General features: G+C 33.1%; 1 protein-coding gene across 1 annotated transcript; it reads left to right on the top strand.

Moving 5' to 3' along the window:
• The first annotated feature begins 4,764 nt into the window (after nucleotides 1–4,764).
• LOC118182831 (uncharacterized) lies at nucleotides 4,765–19,075 on the top strand. The gene is made up of 3 exons (XM_035352227.2): nucleotides 4,765–4,887; nucleotides 12,501–13,182; nucleotides 18,836–19,075. Exons 2-3 carry the CDS (start codon nucleotides 12,539–12,541, stop codon nucleotides 18,906–18,908), a joined length of 717 nt encoding a protein of 238 aa, XP_035208118.1. The 5' UTR covers nucleotides 4,765–4,887; nucleotides 12,501–12,538; the 3' UTR covers nucleotides 18,909–19,075.
• Nucleotides 19,076–19,385: the final 310 nt, after the last annotated feature.

The following is a 19,385-nucleotide window of genomic DNA, read 5'->3' as shown; positions in this document are numbered from 1 at the left end:
CCCGATGAAAAATCGAAGTTACTGAATGATTGAAATTGCAGATTTTAACATGGCATGCATCTGAATAGCTCTTTCACTACACACATATTCAAATAATTGCAGGGGAAAGTTATGCACTTCGAAATTAAGCCTCACATCTAATAAAAATTCTTCTCTGAAATTTCTCCATAAGAAACACATACACATTTCGATTATCAGACCTATCACCACCTACGCTTTTCCAGCATGGGCTATAATTAAAAACAAAAATATTATGAAGTAGTGAATTTTTCAAAAAATTTCTTCGGAGGCTCACAAACGCTCCTTATTTTATAATAAACTAGGAGCTACTCTACCAGCCTTCGTCTGGCTTTTAAATGTACCGAAAAATGCCTGAAGCGAACACCAAACGTTAAATTTAAAAACTGCGGAGAATTTTACTCTGCAGAACAACCTCATCTAAAAAAATTTGAAATGTTTTAGATTTTAAATTACGTCCAAAGGGGCGCTTTTTTAACATTTTGTGTGTTACATTTATTTATTAAATATAGCTTTCTTATTTCGCCCGCTTTCTTAGCGTGCTTTCGTGGTGTAGTGGTCTGCCTGCTGGGGCGGTATTCCAGAGGTCCGTGGTTCGATTCCCGGCGAAGGTGTTTGCTCATTTTTCATCTTGCTTGCTTCTAAAAATACCTAATGTCTCTATAATAAAGGGATTTTAACAGCTGGAGACAAGGAATGCCTACGTTGTAACTCATAAACGGGAAATCACGGTTACTGTGGGATCAAAAGCACTAAAATTAGACCCCTGACAAACAAAAAGAAGTTGTTTTGCTCCAGTGAATCTCATTTTCTTCTCTACCATGCGAATGACAGAGTCAGAATGTAGCGCAAGAAATTCGTCTGGCCCCCTTCAAACTAGTGGCAGTGGAATTATCGTCTGGGGAATATTTTCTTGGAGTAGAATCGGTTCCTCAATGCTTGTCCCTTGAATAAAACTGTATTTTTAATAACAGATTTTTTTTTTTTATTTTATTTATTTTTTTTTTTATTATTTTTTTTTTTATTTGATGCTTCAAATGTACATACAACACTCTTTGACTTCGGTTCATTTGAAATGAATAATTTAACATATCTGGAAATCATCTGATAGAAGAACCAAGTAAAATAGTCTGAGGAAATTTTAAATTAAAACAATAATGAGTTAGACAGATAATGTTTTAAATATGCAGTCTTCTTGCAAAAAATATAAATTATACAAATATAAAATTTTAATCAGAAAAATTTTTCAACATTTACAAAAATAAGCTTCCAAATTTATTAATTTATAGTCATTTCACACATATGGAAAAATACGATTCGTGATAATCTTATTATAGGAAATAAGAAAATTAATTAAAATTGAGGGATAAAGAGAATGGTTCATTGTGATAAGAAGATACACCACAGCTCATACAGAATATTTTCAAGAGACTATTCCTCTTAAAATTTGTTGTTATCCTTTTTTTTTTTTTTTTTTTTTTTTTTGTATATTTTGAAAGTTGAAATCTTAAATTTTCAATTTTGAAAACTTAAGATTGCAACAATACTTTAGAGTTACTAGCAGACTAGAGGGAATAAGTTCACGTATATTTTAAAAAATAATAGATGGTTGAATAATTTACTATATGATGTTTTTCAGCTTAATGTTTTCAACGTTATTCTTTCACATAAAATGGCTAAAAATGACAAATTTCTTAAAATATTCACATAACAAAACAAAAAAAAAAAAAAAAACTACATAAAATCACTGAATTCAATAGAAAGAGGTCTTCAGATTTTTAATCAATTTTTTATGTGTCATTAAAACAGAAGTGCGTACACTTAATGGCCAAAGTATTATAAGTTGCCTCTATTGTTTTATTAAGGACGAGTATGCCAGTAACGTACAACCAGGAACCGCTTACATAAGGCATATGCTAATCTTGTGATGAAAGAGCTATCACTATGCGAAAATGAAAACGAAAAATTCGAATGACTTCGAACGAAACGTGATCATGAGTGCAAAATGACTGCATTCCAGAATCTCTAACATGAAGAATGTTCCAGGTTTTTCTAGGTAGTTCATTTTGGGTTTTAGGCAGTGATAACTGAGCCCAAAAAAACCAAGCAGTAAGGACAATTTTGGTTGAGAAATGATGGGGAATGAAAAGGGTAAAAGTCGACTTGCCCAAAGCAGTCCCAACAAAGAAATGCAAGAGCAATACTTATTGTAATTAAATACAATTTAGATGCATCAAAAAGCATATCGGAAAGTACAATATGACTGACATTTCAAAGGATGGATTTTAAAGATAGACCATCAAAAATGTCTATGTTATTATTTAAAAAAAAAAGGAAACCACTGTTGCAATAGATTCAAGAACACCAAAACTGGGCTCCTGATGATTGGAAATTGAATGAATGACTTAGCCAATGAATTTCATTTCTTTCTCTATTATGCCGATGGCAGCGTCAGAACAAACAGAACAAATTCACGGATCGTTCTTGCCTAATGATAACTTATTAAGCTGCGGCAGCGTCAAAACAAACAGAACGAATTCACGGATCGTTCTTGCCTAATGACAACTTATTAAGTTCCACTTATATTTTCTTCGGACCAGTATAAATCCGATGGAAATATATTTTTTGAGTGCAGTATAGGTCTTTTGATATACCTGAAAATAACCGTCTACACCACACAGCTTACCTCAACAGCGCTGCTAGTTACATACACTTGTTTGTAGCTGCGATATTCTCTGACGTAAGCTTTCATGTTCATCAGAAAAGTGCACCTTTCGCAATTGATCTTAAACTGATTTCAAGAGCATGATTCGGAGTTCAAATTGCTTCCCATTGTCTTGAATAGGATTGAACTGCATTTTAGACGGCATCACTAATACTTTAACCACTCAGCATAGACCATCTAAAATATTAGTGTTGCATTAAACAGCAATTTGGTATAAAGGTGTTCGCTTTTAATATTTTGCAATGTATGGTCAGAAGAGATGAATGAGAATAGAATTAATATATTAGTAGACATTCAAATAGCAAAGAAAAATATTTAAATTAAAATAATTATAATAATAATAAATGCAGATTAACAAATTACACTGAAATTTTTTCACGTTAGAGGATTTAAATTAAATCCACGTGAGGGTCAGTACTGATTCCGCTTGCAAAATTGCCATTATATTCAGATTAAACGCAGTTTGGCAGGAAAATTTAGGGCCTAACATTGGCTAGTAAGTTATATTAATTGTGGTTCAGTCTACCTTCTACTAGCATTAACACCGAATGTCTAAACGAATGTCTTAGCCAGTTTCATAATATCCTAGGACTTTTGCGCTGATTGGAAATTTTAAGGTATGAGCAACGTGCCATAACCAACCGGAGGACTAAAAATTCTCCTAAAAGAAGAAACTTCAGAATGAGAAGGTAAAAGTTTATGAGTTCATCTTCTTAATAATTTCCTGCGGTGAAAGCGATTTAAAAGCAATTAAATCCTTTCAAAATCCATCAAATAATGAATAATTCATTACTGAACATGAAAACAATAAAATCACCTTGTCTTCTAATTCGTGAAATTCTGTAAAAGCTTCCGCTACTTTAAAATAAACTTGCGATGGCTAATTTTTCCTATAGAGTTCTCGCTGTCTTGATGTCTTTTAACATAGAAAGAGTTTTCTGGAAAATGCTCCTACTTTAATCTTTAAGTATATGCGTAATTATTTTGTATCTATTTCGCTGCTGCTTTAATTTCTTTTGGAAGTTTGACAAGAGTTTCTTTAGCATTCTGCTTTTAGATGGAATTTCTTCTAATGTAAACTCAGAGAAGATATGGAATCATCTTTAATATATGTAGAACTTATTGGTTTTAGGTTTAGCACGTGGATATTTTTACTTCGTTGGCAAAATAAAGTAATGGGCCATTTTTCTTTTTTAAATAAGCAATATCGCTCCAATGTTCTTTTACTCACTTAACATACCTTGGTTCCTTATGCTGGAAGTACTCAGATCTTCGACAGTTTCTGTTATTTGGAAACCTCTCAAACTTACTTTTGATTTTACCTGCCAGGGGTGATGATAAATTTGTTCAACATTTTTAGTTTGCAATATTTTTCACAGATTGTAGAATAAATTTTGATTTATCTTTTGAGTCAACGTATATCGGAATATCCAACGTATACCTTACTAGAAACCAGGAAGTTATTAGCGATGACCAAAATTTGGTTTAGTTGAATAAGGCAAACCTTATAATGTTTGCCCATTTCGCATCCAAACTCATTTCTAGCTTGCAAAACTATTTAAAAAATATAGGGACTTGTTGTATGTAAAGCAGTTATCAGGTCGACATGGTAATTTTGCAACAGGGTCCTATTATATGTAAAGCAGCTATGTTAATAGCAACACGATAGCTAGTTAATTTTGCAACTAAAGATAATATTTTACATTTTGCCATCAACTAGGGGCAAAATACTTCAAAGTCATCTTTCCAATGTCCTAAAGATACGAAATTCCTAAGCTGAATTAGTGAAACTCCCACTTAAAAAGTAAAGCTTGCACTTTATTTAAAAGAGAAAAAAAAAGGTCTAAATTGTGATTTAACTTTCTGTACCGATTCGAAAGAAAGCGCATTCGAAAGTATCGAAAGCAGTGGGTCGGACGAAGAAGACGAGAGGAACGGACTAACTGACCTCATGTCCTACATTTAGGTCCAACACAAATAGGTAGGCGGAGACTCTGATATATATATCCTAATGGAAGATCGTTCAATCACGGCACTTTCCCAGAGTCAACAGAGCAGCACTTTTCTCACTTTTTTCTCTTCGAAAGAGACTACTTTTCATTCCTGCTATTGAAACTCACCGAAGAAGATATTCTGTCAAGCTGGTAAATATATTTTTCTTTCTTCTACTTATCCCGTTTGTAATAATTTTGCAAAATGAAGTATACTTAACTGAAAATAAAATAGTGCTTATTGTGTTTATTATGATTTTAGAACACAATTAAAGTTCTAAAATCTAAATTTGGGGAAATCGAATGATTGAACAAATTCAATAGGCGAGAGATACTGTGATTGACTTCTCGGTTCCATTCATATAATTTGAGTTACTTATGAGTGACTGATTAATATTTTAGAATGTTTTCACCTGGGCAAGTCCTAGGTTTTCGCTAAGAAAGCACAAATTTCCCAAAACTATCATGAGAAAGAATTATTTTCTTGATTTTTAATCAAAATATCCCTCGTACTGTATACCTGGATTTATGTACTTTTAATATAATGCCTTAATTTCTGGGACAAATTTAAAGATACCTACATATATATACGTTCTTACAGACATCATAAAAAATATTCTAGGCCGTACACATACGGTCTTGCCGATCAGAGAGTTTTAAGGTCGTGGACATTAAATGCGGCTTATGTATTTCCCTTTCAATTCACAGTTCATTATAACGATGAGGTATCAGTATAAATATTATGTCCAATATTAAGCTACCATTTGAGGGAAAAAATAATTTACTTGAAAGATTCCTATAAAAAGTTTAGTATTTTAACCTATAGACATATGGTTGATATGTAAACTATTTTTCCATCACACCTCAGATTTTACATTTTTGTTCTCTGATTTCACTCAAAAAAACAACATCTGTAAGATCTCTCGATCTCTTGATTTTGAAGGTAAAACTTATGAACCCAGATTCCCTTCCCAGGTAATTAAAGATTTAAGCAAAGATTTGTTGTCGGAGCTTATGTAATTTTACATTCACGCAGTGCAGGATTTACGTATAAGCAACACAAGCTTACCTTAGAATCCCCAATTTCCTGACGGCCCTCCAAAAAATTTAAAATATAGTGTAAATATAGTATTAAAATATAGCATAACAGATTTATAAAGGGCTCCATATCTCAAATTGCTTAGGACATTAATCAAGTCTAAATCCGGCTCTGCATTCATGTCATGTGAATACGAGCCAGTACATTGCTGAAAATCCTACGGGAAAACAATTCTTCCAAAATGATTTTCAGTTCTTCACTCTTATTCCTAACGTATAATGCGCCAATGTGCATAACTATTCCATATAGTGTTATGATTTCATAAAAAAGGCGAATTAGAAATCTACCTAAATGATTCAAATAAATATTATATCGAAGCTATAAATATTTTATCCCAAATCGAAATTGTAAATGTCGTCCAGGTAATTCTACAATCACAGCCTCTCGAAAAATGTTTATTATTATCATAATGTAAGCTTTTACGCAAATAAATTCACAGTACGGTAGAATCTTTTTTTACCCGGCAGCAACGGGACTTCCCGGAAAACAGACTTTTTACCGGATAATTGAAAACGCCCTTCTAGAACTTAATTTTTCGTGTTTTGTGATGTTATCTATGGAACTGCAGCATCTAAAAATCTTTGGTTTTAATAAAGCGTCCATCATTAAATAAATAACATCAAAAAGCTTACGAATAATTTAAAACTAAAACATGATTTTATATCTCATAAAAACAAAATTTAACAACATTTTAAAATTACCACATATACTATTATGCGAATGCTATGAATTGCTCGGCACGATGGCATATAATTATTAATATCTGCCTGCTTACCAAATTGTTCCCGTAGTTTTAAAAATTCGCTGTATATGCAATGAAGTTTCGTAGCATTATATACTCACTGACATACTCGTAGATGTACTTATGAAAATCTGCAATCCTCCGTCAACTTTTTTTTCACATACTTTCTTGCTCTCGTGTCGTCTTTATTTTCATCCTTCTCCTCATCATCCCCACATTTCTTCTTTCCCGGTACATCACTAATTACTTCATCTTCATCCTGAAAAAGGGACGGAAACAGAACTGCCTACATACATCCAAAACCTGAACTTCGCCTTCATTAACACTAATCTTCTTCAAGCATTAACTAAATCCACGATGTCAGTCAGGGACGTTCGAAGTGTTTTAAAACAAAGAAAGTCTTCGTCACTGGACTCGTCAATCTGCGAATGTTATAGGTCGCACTTTTACGTTAAAAGCGACGTAGTGTTCATTACACCTTTTCATTTGGCGTTTTTTCAATGTGAATTGTTGCTGAAAATCATGGACCCGACTTACATACGTCAAAGCATAAAAAAAGGAGTCAATAGTTTATCTTTAAACTCTGGATAATTCCTTGGTTCACTGATTGGGCAAGGCTTGTTACGTTGGACAGTAGAAATATAACACAAATTTTTTTTATATTTAAGTCTTTATATTTTTTAATTCAATACATTCTTTTTTAATATTTCATAGGCCTAAGTTTCTGATTTAAATTTAGACCTTCGAAAGTGCCGTTATTTTGATATCACTGGTTAATTGTGTGCCAGTTACAAGAGATTTAATTTACTGATCACCTGCTTACTCTGCTTAGTTTCACTATGCACATTCTTTGTGTAAAGTGTTCAAATCTTCATTATTTATGAGACAGAGAGGATTTCGGCCTATCCGGCGAAAAGCTAAAACACTCGAGTTTATGTTAGATATGTTTTGACCTAATGTAAAAGATATATTTATAAAACTTAAATAAGAACTTAATAGATATAAAGTAGAGGTCTTCAGATTTACTCAGTGTGAGTCCACATAATAATAAAAAATTCAATATGTATCTTTTAGATAAAAATAATCGGAATTTTGAATATATGAATGATTTATACTATTATAACAAAAGTAGACTTCTTAAAGTTTTAATTAGTCAAAGTTTACTAATGTATCTTAACTATCTTTGAATTTTTTACTTGGATTAAATAATTACTTTCTTCATTAAACATAATTATATCTAAATTTTTCTCAATTTACCCGCTTAACATCTATCAACAAATACTCATGAAAAACATTCAGGCACCAAGATAGGGCCTTCCAGCGTCGGAAGCCCACACAATTACCCTACATCAAAAATTATATTTCAATGAAACAGTTAGCTTTGAACAACTCATAGTTCGGGAGCTATGAGATTACTGCGATCCGATGATGTTAGTTCCATTTTCAATTTGCTTCAATGTTTAATTTTTCGTAGAAGATACAATTTTAAGATAAGTACTCACAATACGATTCATTTAGCAGAGGCTAGTAGATGTTACCTTTGTACCTCAAAATTAATCAACACTTAAAACTCAGCATTTTACTTCAGCTATTCAGTCGTATAAAACTTTTTATTCAAAAATTAGCACAAAACTTCTGCTCCATTTGACCCCAATTCGTCTCTGGTGTTTTCAGGCAGTTGCCAGAGAATTAAATGCAATAAGAGCAGCTAATAATTAAGCAATAGGAGCAGACGTAAGTCGATTTGCAGAAGTTCATTTATAATTTGATTTCTTAAAATACATACGTATGCATGTATGTATGTAAAATTTCTTTTTAACTATCAAACACATAATTATGACTAGCTAATCACTTATTTACGAGCACTAACTGGCTCTCATAATTTCTCCATTCTAATTACTAATCTCTTTTTCCGCATCAGTCTTCAAAAACACCATTCACAAAGAACGCTTTCCTAATGCAGAAATTAATTACATATTTAAACTCCAAAAAGATCATTTCAAATAAAGTCACCGAAAGGCTTCTTTAATGCAGAATCTATAAATCGATACTTAATAGAAATAAAGAAAACTGCTGAGTATCATTATCGTCGAAATACGCTTCCTGCCGACGTCTGCCTCGAGGCCAATTTCGCAAGCAATCTTGCTTACGCAAGTAAAATATGAGACATGTTTCCATGTAGCTGAGAAAACGGCCCAAAATGAGCATTTAATTCATATAATTTCGTACGGGTTTATTGCTCTTATTGGTGCGCTTTTTGTTCCCTTTTCTGACTCTGATAGTTAACTAACCAAATCCGTCCTCAAAATTCCTGAGTAAATGATGCTGAAAAAGTGCTCAGCAGTCGCTAATACTGGATAAATTTCATTACTGTTCTTCAGTGAGAACTCAAAATTCAATTTCTAGTATGCGTTTTACTAACATTTTGTAATAATGTAGGATTTAAGATTAATAATAACGTAAGACATTAGGATTTTCGATGGCAGGAAACTTCAAAAAATATGCTCCTTCGGATTTTCTAGGTGCTATTTAAACGTGTTAACCGTTAAGAAAATGCTCTAATTCCTCATATTCACCTCCACTTAAAAGGGGACTAAGAACAGACGCAAAACCCAGTCGACTAAATCTAAGTAGGGACGAATCACCGTCCATCACATTTCAGTTCGGACAACACTGCAGAGATTATCAGATATTTTGAATGAAAAAAAAATTCAAAAAATCAACTTCGTCTTCGTCAAGATTCTAAACACAGCTATTTCAGGTACTAGACGGACATGCTAACCATTTACATCAGGAAAGGACGTTTCAGAAAGGCGATAATTCTTTACAGTAACAGATAATCGCTTTGGCAATAACTCCTAGATCGTTAAACATGTCAGCTTTTTGCCAATAGTCTAACAAATAAATGACTAGGTTACTTCTTTGGCAATTAATTGCCTGTCAAATCCTTGCTGACATCAAAAACGCTCATCGCAATTATAATTAAAAGTCACTTATCTAAACCCATTATCTACAACTGACAAATCAAGCCAACAATAAATAGAACAGCTTCTAGCAGCAAAATAATGTAGCACAATAATGCTTCTTGAGGTAATATAAATGCCCAATAATTTTTTATGCTGCTGTTAAAGCCGATGAATAGCACTAATCGGCTTTCTCACCCATACATATGGCAAAAACTTATCAGTATGGGAGTTTTCGTGTTTTCCCCCATCTGTTAGGTGCATACGAGTCAGTTTCCCTTACAAAGTTCTTAGACAGATAGTCCTCCAGTGCTTTGTCATAATCAATTATATATAATAAAGTTATATAATATCATAGTTAAAAAAATACCTTCATATAGACAATAAGAGTACTCAGAATTTGAGCATTTCAGAACACGAAAAATTTATTTAAATTCACATGTATTGTCACACGAACTGTAATACCCAATCAAATTCAAATGCAATACATATTTTTCGTCAATTAATGATTAAATGAAGATTCTTCTAAAACCAAATACAGGAGTTAAAAGAATTTAAATTTTTTAAAATTTCTGTTGCTAATAATTAAAGTCATCTTTCAACTAACTCAACTAAAAACACGTATTAATAGCATTTTATGGAAAAATATAATTCAGAAAATTTACAAAGAAAAGAGACGTAAGTTTAAAATTTTATTAACTGGTTACAAGTAGCATTTATTTTTATTAATTTTCAGGTTTTGAATTTTTAAGCATGAAATACAAAAGTAAAAATACTGACAAATTATGACACGAAAATTCACTTCAATTTTATATAATCGGAAAACGTATATCTGCGATCATGCGATAATTTGCAAATGCTTTATTTTTTTATTTTGATATTTTGTACGACGATGTTTTAAAACTGCGAAATTTTTTGCACAGTTTTATTTTTTGCCACAAGGTTTTAGAACTGGGATGTTTAACATCGAAGTCCCCCCCCCCATGTTTTATAAAACGACGTTTTCGCCTTATGTAGTTTTCTTTGCGATGTTTACGTTAGCGATATTTCTGACAGACACCGAAGAAAAAGCCGGCTGTTAAATAATAGTTATGAACTTCTTTTAAAGATGTTCAGTACTTATTTTCATTTTTTAAACACGCAATAAATGAATACAACAGATAATTAAAAAAAAAAAAAAAGAGTAAAGAATATAAGATAAAAAAAATCTGAAATGTTTCAGATTTTAAATTACGGCCAAAGGGGCGTTTTTTAACATTTTGTGTGTTACCTTTCTTTATTAAATATCATGTTCCTCGAACTTAAACCATAAGATCCAGTGCAACAGCAATATCGCAAAATAGTTTTAAAACGAGCATATCTTTAGAATTTCCGATACAGAGACTCACGCGCTGGAGATAAAAATGTTTTTTCTGCACAACGTTGCCATTGCTCGCTTTGAAATCCTTGAGTTTGTTAATCAAAAATTCGTCAAAGTTTTAAAAAATAGGAAATCGATCATAAAACAAATTTCAAATTTCAAATTTGGTCTTCCGCATGCTCATATTCGTTGGAGGATTACGTTATTCAAAATTCGATGACTCTATGTACCGTTATTTTATGACAATGTGAGAAATATACATACATTTACGCAGATTTTCATTATTTAATTTCTTCAAATATAATGCAGGACTCTAACATTTTATGGCAACAGTTTGAAAAGTGAACCGACATTTATCCGTCCGACGCAAAATGCCAAAACGAAACTAATAGTCCTTCGGGATTCAAATTCCTTTGGACTAAAAAGATTTTTAAATTACGTTTATATTGATGTTTTTTTTTTTTTTTTTTTTTTTTTTTTTTTTTTTTTTTTTTCTTTGTTGCAAGCATTTTTTCTCACATTTCTTTAAAACATTTTTATCAACAAATTTATCGAGTGTTACAGCCTAAATAACAACAATCGAAAATCGAAACTTAAATATCACTTACACCTGGTGTCAGATGAAATCTATTTTATACTTTTCAAACTACAGAAGCAAAATTTTTAATCTAATCTAGTTTGTTCATTCATTTATACGAAATGAATATACGAAAGAAGTTTATTTGTTTTAAGAATTAAGGTAAAGCACATGAGACCTATCTGTCTAAGAGTAAAAATGTCTTCGTAAATATTTTATAAGAAAGGATGGTCTGCATCCATGCTACTCGTGTGGAAAACCATGGAAGCTTGCATGCAGTCAACTCGTTAGCCGTATTCGAGTCCGGGTGAATTCCACTCTTTGCGTAAGTGTGTGATTGTTTACGACAAGTGATACGCATTTCAGAACAATATTTATTGCTGCCTGAGAAGCTGCATTATTCTTTAAATAAGAAATTATAGAATTCTAAGTATAGCATTTTAGAAAATCTGAACAGTTGTAGAGACATTAGGTAATTTCGAAGAGAAGAGACGTGAATCACTTAATAAACCTTTTCGGTCAGTATATCTGTATGTTCATAAAGTGATATAACTTCAGAAGTAATAAGAAAATATCTAAAAATAAAACCACCCAAGGGGAGACGATGAGAAGATTTTTTTTAATGTTTCGGAGCTAGTGGACAACATATGAAGCCCTCAAACTTTTATGATATATAGTAATTGAAGCTGAAACATATTTTATTTATTCTTAAAGAATATACTATTATGCAGTAACCGCCTACTAATAAACTAGCATAACTAGTGAAATGTTCTTTAAATAGTTTTATATTAAATGAATTATTTAACAGATTAGAAAGTATATTCTAATAGCCTTCAAGATCTTAAATCCCTTTTATGAAACGATTAAAATCTTGCAAATTTTGAAAAACAGTGGGTATCTTTGTCCGCAGAAAGTATGCAAACTGATTTTTAATGCATCAGCTTAATAAAATTTAATTTTGTGATTATATAAATTATATTTTAATGTCATAAATAAACTTTAATGAAGTATTTATTTATTTGCAGATCATTCGTCGCATTACTAGATAGCAATTCATGCAATTATGAAAGTTATCGACAAACTAGTGCCTTACCTTTCGATGTCATTGTCAACCATGGTCATGGCACAGTTACCATTTTTTCTGCAGCGCTTCAGACCAGTCAGACATGGACTTTTAGGATCTGCATCATCTTCATATCCTTCATTATTTTCACCTTTCTCAGCTTCTTCCTCCCTTTCACCCACTTACGGCTCACCAGGACTTCTGGGATCTTCAAGCTTTGGATCCTCTTCTCTCGGATTACCTGGAGCAAATTCCTTGTTTCTTGGATCCCCAGCATATTCTTCGTCAAGTTTTGGGGCTTCACCATTTACAAGTTTTTCAGCTGCGCCTTCCTCCTCTAATTTACCATCATCTTTATTTTCGGCATCGAGTTTCGGTGTACCATCTTACGGATCACCGAGTTTCAGCTCATCGCCTTTTGCATCAGCAAGTCTTCATTCTCCCACTATTGGATCTCCAAGTCTAGGTGCACAGAAATTTGGATCATCGGCTTTAGGGTCTCAGTCTTTCGCAGATTTAGGAACTATCAGCAACTTCGAGGGATTTGGAGGATTCGATCACGCTGATCTCTTCGATGATTATCCCGGATTTTCTAACGTTGGATTTGCAAAAGATTTGAATTTTGCTGGATCCCAACAAGTCAAGTAAGTATAAATTTTCACAACAGATAAAGCTTTTGCACTTAGCTAAAAGGAAAATGTCCGCCGAGTAAATTTATAAAATTCTTTGAGAAAAATACATGATAATAAATGATTTCATATACATTATTTAAACTCGTTTTATCGGTTAGAAAACATTACTTTCTATAAAACTAACTATTGCTATAGAATAATTATTTAAATGTAATCGCAATATAAATTTATTTTTATAGTTTTGACTGTGATATAAACCCTGCTAAGCAATTCTGTTACTTAGATAATACACTGCAGGGCATTTTGAAAAAAATTTGATGTTAGATAAAATTATTCAACTGCTGTAGCAAATTATCAGTCTCGGTTTATTCAAAGCACTCTTTACTAGAAATCATAAATATTTTTCTACGAATTAAATTAAAAATTATCTTTCGCAAACAGTTAAAGTAATGTTTGAATTGGTAACCACAGTTTTCTGGATGGAGGGAAGTGATACATTAAAATAATGCTCTTCAGGGATGCTTTAATTTTAGATACCATCTTCAAGAGATACAATCGGGAAAAATAAAGCAACTGCACCTAGACGCTTCGTAGCATTCAAATGAAATGAAGCAATAAACCTTTAACCCACTGAAAGCTCAAATTTTTATGCAAAGTTCTTCTATTGTCATATCCAGACAAACAAGCTGGCTGCATGGGTACTTTCATGATTTCCCCCTTGTGCAATTGTGAGCACAATAACTTGCCCTTTATAAAGTCATCCACGAATGCATCTTTCTCGTTTAGGTGATGTGATGTGATGTGTGTGATTATGGCAAAGCCTCGAGGGCTATCTGCCTAAGAGGAGGGATGCCTTCGTGGAGGACTTTCTAAGGGAAACTGGCTCGTATACACGTTACACATGGGGAAAACCACGAAAACGCCCATACAGCCAGCCCGTTCGCGGGATTCGAACCTCGAACCGAACTACCAGTGTTCAGCGACTTTACCGCTCGGCCGCTGGTGGGCGCTTTCTCGTTTAGGCAAGCAGTCAAAGTGTTGCCGTAATTAAATAATCCTGTCTAATCTAAACCTTTGCGTCGTTGACGATATTGAGCAGTATTCTGGTTTTGGGTTTCAACCAACTATTTCCCCCCCCCCTTTCTTTTCTTTTCTCTTTTTCTTTTTTTACTTTGCTTTGTTTCTCTTTCCTTCCATTTTTTTTTTTTTTTTTTTTCAGAAATTTTGTTAATTTTTCACTGCTGTTGTCTTGTTTCAGAATCATACCAGAATACCTATCAATATTTTGCGGCTGAAAAAAATTTTACCTTTTTCTAATGCAACATATTATGATGATATTAATGAGCAATTCGACACGTGCCCACTTAGGTTTGATTCACACTCTAAAATAGCTATCCTGAGATATTTTAGCTATCCTGAGTGCTAAAATAGCTATCCTGAGTGCTTTGGAAGAACCCTCGTTCATTCCCAGTTCTTAATTTATAGATAGCAGCTCCATTTTTTGGTTCGCTTAATCAGTCTTCCTGTTTTTCCCTCAAAGTGCCATGAAATAGTAATAATATAAAGGAAGCTACCAATCAGGCGTCTTTTATATTTTCACAGAATTCCATGTGCTCCATGAAATATATTAGACACTAATTATCTTGTTCTAGATATTTACATCAATAATGAAAATGTAATCAAAATTCGCCTTTTCATCCCTTAAAAAAATAAAAAACACACTTTTAAAGAACGGATACTTGAATCCTCAATAGCGTCATAATTTAGAATTGATGGAGAAAATGTTGCACAGAAAGATAAAAGCAAATTTAAGTTGATGAGATGTCCTGAAGTTGATGAAAAGAAGAAAAAGGCAATAACTAATACGTAATCTTAATATTCTTCCATCCATTAAATGAAAAGAACTGCTCATTTATCTCTTAAAGGATTATAAATTCTCAAGCAAATTTCCTTATGTCCACAGTCCGTTCTGAAGACAATATAATATTTTTGATTGAGCTTCCCTCAGAAGGCCTAGATGGTACCCCACCCCATTGAAAAAATATAAATAAATTTGAGTTTGGGTGCCAGCATGAAAAAAAAAATTACAATACCTAGACATACGCAATAAAATGGAAGCAGTGTACTGAGAATTGTGATTATTGCACAAAGAAATTAACCTTGATTAATTTAACATAGCAAACCACTTGAATGTTTGCTTAAGGAGATACTACATCTTCATGTAGGATTCTGTGAGAAACTGTTACACATGAACCACAATGGAAAATGAAATGCAATCAGATTACTTGATCGCTGAGTATCGAACGGGGTAATAATTATTAGTATTCTGGCCTATTAGCCACTACTGCTGACCTGTAGAAACTAGTTAACTATATCTTCCTTGGTTCAAGACTTGCTAGGGCAAAGCTTCACAAAAGAAAATTTAAATTCATTTGAGATTTAGATAAAAATTCGTTAAACTGAGGTACTGTTTGCTTTGGGTATACTATACAATTTCTAAATTATTTTTGCAGGATAAAGCTGAAGTATTGGAAGTTTAAGTTAATAACTAAGAATTAATAGCATACCGAGCATATAGGAAAGCCACAATATTAGAACCTATAGTAAGACCAATGCGACCAATATGTGACCAATATGCCATATTCATGTCATATTATGATCAAGAATCTAGTCGTTTGTATCACTTGCAATCAAATCCATCTAGTCGTTTGTATCACTTGCAATTTATTTTTTTTTTAATTTTTGCATGATTTAATCCAAGACGTACATGCTTGATGAGGATATGTACAATGGTCTCAAGATAATAACAAAGCAATGCATCAGATAAAACTTTTCGTTCGCAGCGAACAGATAATATGTTACTTTTGCAACTCAAAAGATACATACAATAACCAAAACATATTTGATTTTATGGATCGAATCGAAAGGATCCGTCCGAAATTGCTCAGAAGGATTACACTATAAATCACAAGATTTCCTTTTTTGTCAAAGAAAATCAGTTACAAATATTTGAAAATTTTACTGGTTAAGAAATACATTTTGTGGTAGGATCGCCGTGCCACCTGCTTGCATTAAGATTGTTGTCTGTAGAATGGTAGCCATAAAAACATTAACCAGTTTTAGGCCTATTACAAATTTCTGTTGGATCCTGTAAACATCTGCACGTCACGTAAAACAAAAGATTAGTAAGCTGTAAGATATGTAGCCTTCCTGTATTGTAACTTATGCCCAAATGTAAATAAGACTTTAAGCGACTTATCGCCATGTCTTAATGTAACAGAGACTTAGTAAGGGTGTAAAATACCCTTTATTTTAAACTAAAACGGATGAACATAATGGCTTACAAATCAGCCTGTATTTATGGCGAAAGCTCAAAACAGAAATTGAGTGTGATTCTGAATCTAGGTAGCTAATAGCCAAAAACTGCGCAAAGTAAATAAATCCGGAAATTGTCTTTAAGACTATCACCGATTACTATCGGCAAATATAATGGACGGCTGAAGACCGGAACTCTTATTTACAATAAAAATCCTAGTAATGTAGCCTTCAACAGGCAGAACACGCTCCATCTAAAACAACCTTAAACCCTCACTTATATACCTGCGAGTTAATTTGCATTCCGGTGGGAAAAGAGAAAGAGACTAAGCTTGAAGTGATATGAAAGTTCTCTGATGTCTGCATACATGTGATGTCGAAGTGCTTCAAGAAGTAATTATAAAAAAAGAACAGAGAGAGAGAAGAGTAATTCTTAGGTTTATAGTAAATGGCTTTCAGTGATGTTGATGGACTTCTATACTCTTGAGCAATATTTGCATTTAGTTTAGGATACTGAGAAACCTGGATAATATCTTGGATAACATCATCAATCTGTTAATTACTTTAACTTTGTTGTTAACGTTTGTTGATTCTGAGTTTTCTAATATGACTGATCACTTCTGATAGAAAGGATAGATTGGTATTGTACATTTTGTTTGTGGTAATGAAAGGGTGTGAATATGTTGCTAGTGGAAAAAGAGGGATTCTTAAAAGTCTGATAGAAATCCTGTGTCATACATTTGGATGGTGGCCTTGTTTATGCCTATTTAGGAATTCATTTTATTGTATTACTTTCAGCCGCTCTTAAACAGTATAATGGTTAGAAACATTGGCTGTCGTACCGATGAGCTCAAGTTCGAATCCTGGAGAAGACATGGATGGTTTTAAGCGTAGACTATCTGTGTAGCATGAAAGCATTTAAAATCATGGCAAGCCGAAAATCCTCTCGAGTAGTTTAGTGATTAAAGAAGGGATCTGGCGGACTTCCGAAACCTCCCTCAGGCTGTTCTTCATCAGCACTATACCTGGCGGGACTGTGCCTGTTCTACCCCCCACCCAACGGTGAAAGTCTGGTGTTCCGATCACTTCTTTACCTGTATTACTTTCAGCCTTCTAACTGCCGTTTGTAGCAGCTAGTTATCTACGGAGTGAATCCTTGCGGGTGGTCTACAGATGTGCTGCGCGTGGATTTTATCACTTTAAGCTACCCGTTTCGAAGCCATGCAGTAAAATACGCTACCACTAGGGACTCCTACAATTTATTTACTCCACCAAGAACCTCAAGGTTTTAAATCATATTAATTTTTAGCCCAACATAAAGAAGCAATTTCCTAATCCTTTTCATGGTACTGAGAAAAGGATCTGGTCTGCCTAATGTGAAAAATCTTGTCTAACTTATGCGACTGGACTATTTACACTACGACAAAGTATAGGAAGCCTATCTATCCAAAGGAAGGAATGCTTTCTTAGATGATTTTTAAGGAAAATTGTCTTTTAAGTTACACATGAGGAAAAAAACACACAAAAACTTCAGTGCAACCTCTCATGCAGCCAGCCCGTTCGCAGGGATTTGAACCCCAGTCGAACTACCGCCATTCTTGTCGCGTGGCTAGTGTTGGACACGTCTAACATGCAGAATAACAGTAAGACCTATTTTTATATCCCATACCAATTATTCTAGACAAAGAACCTAGACAAAATTATTATGAGATTTTGACACTAGCTCGGTGGGGAGAAAGCTTTTTCCTTATATAATTGGTCTATTTGCTTCAAAAGCCATATCTAGCTCATTTAAGGTTAAATAGCGATCCGACTTACTACTGAATTTATTTGATAGTTTTGGGTCACCACACCGTTTGATCTCCTGAGAAATTTCTATCCTCGCATTTCGTAAATCAGATCTCAATTCAGTCTCCCAACGTCACATAATTATTGACAAATTCTATCACTTAATAATATTTCTAAATAATCTAAATAAAGTTTTTTTTAATACTTTAAAACTTCCAAACCACGAATCACTTTTTGCTTCAAATGCTTTTTAAACATATGTATTTCTTTTTTAATATGTAAAGACATTAGGTTAATTTTTTGGAAGCAGGAGTCATGAAAAATGAGCAACGCCTTCGTCGGAAATCGAACCACCGACCTCTGGAATACACGCCCAGCGTGCACACCACTACACCATGAAAGCACGCTAAAAAGGCGGGATAAATACCTTATAAATGTAGCTAAATAGTAGGTAAATAATGTAAAACGCAATGAGAAACGTTGTCGTTAATTTACTTAATAATATAATAACCGAAGTTCTCTTTTCATTTGCAAATATACTGAACGATAACTTTTCTTTCAGGTTTCAGACTCCAACTCCTTCATCGTTCAATAGTGAATACGCCTTTCGTCGAAGATCAGTAGACAAACATTAAAGCTCAAAATTGATGTCACCTGGTGTGACATCAAAAAGGTATTATTATCACTGTATCTCATAAGTTAATTCATTTCATGTTTCACTGATATTTCATGCATCTATTTTGTAAATATGTTTTGTAATTAATTGTCTGCTCCTTTAATAAAATATATTGTTATTTTTTAAGACTGAAGTACTTCGCTTCTTAATAAGTTTGTCTGTAACCTGCATAGATAGTACGTATAACAACAAAGCTGATTTAAATAGCTGTGCTCGCTTAAAAAACGCAGTGAGAAGAAAGAAAAATGTTTCTATCATGCACTACCCTAAAGTAACAAACAAACAATGCAACATATAATAATCCAAAAGTAACTCCATGTTAATGTGTTCTATTAGGAGTAATTTTCAGTTTTCTAATAAAAACTCATCATTACGATAAAGTAATTAACTTCTATAGAAATCCAAATTAAGAACATGATTATTCAACTGATTTCGA

Source organism: Stegodyphus dumicola, chromosome 4 (assembly GCF_044657685.1).
Source record: "Stegodyphus dumicola isolate Sdum_Otavi_A_Nest chromosome 4, ASM4465768v1".
Taxonomy (NCBI): domain Eukaryota; kingdom Metazoa; phylum Arthropoda; class Arachnida; order Araneae; family Eresidae; genus Stegodyphus; species Stegodyphus dumicola.
This window is presented reverse-complemented; position numbering and strand designations above follow the sequence as displayed.

What these genes read in the sequence shown, in the direction of transcription:
- LOC118182831 (XM_035352227.2), top strand. Translation starts at nt 12,539, where the DNA reads ATGAAAGTTATCGACAAACTAGTGCCTTACCTTTCGATGTCATTGTCA. An exon ending in GCTGGATCCCAACAAGTCAA is followed by an intron (nt 13,183 to 18,835) that starts GTAAGTATAAAT and finishes CTTTTCTTTCAG; the next exon opens with GTTTCAGACTCCAACTCCTT.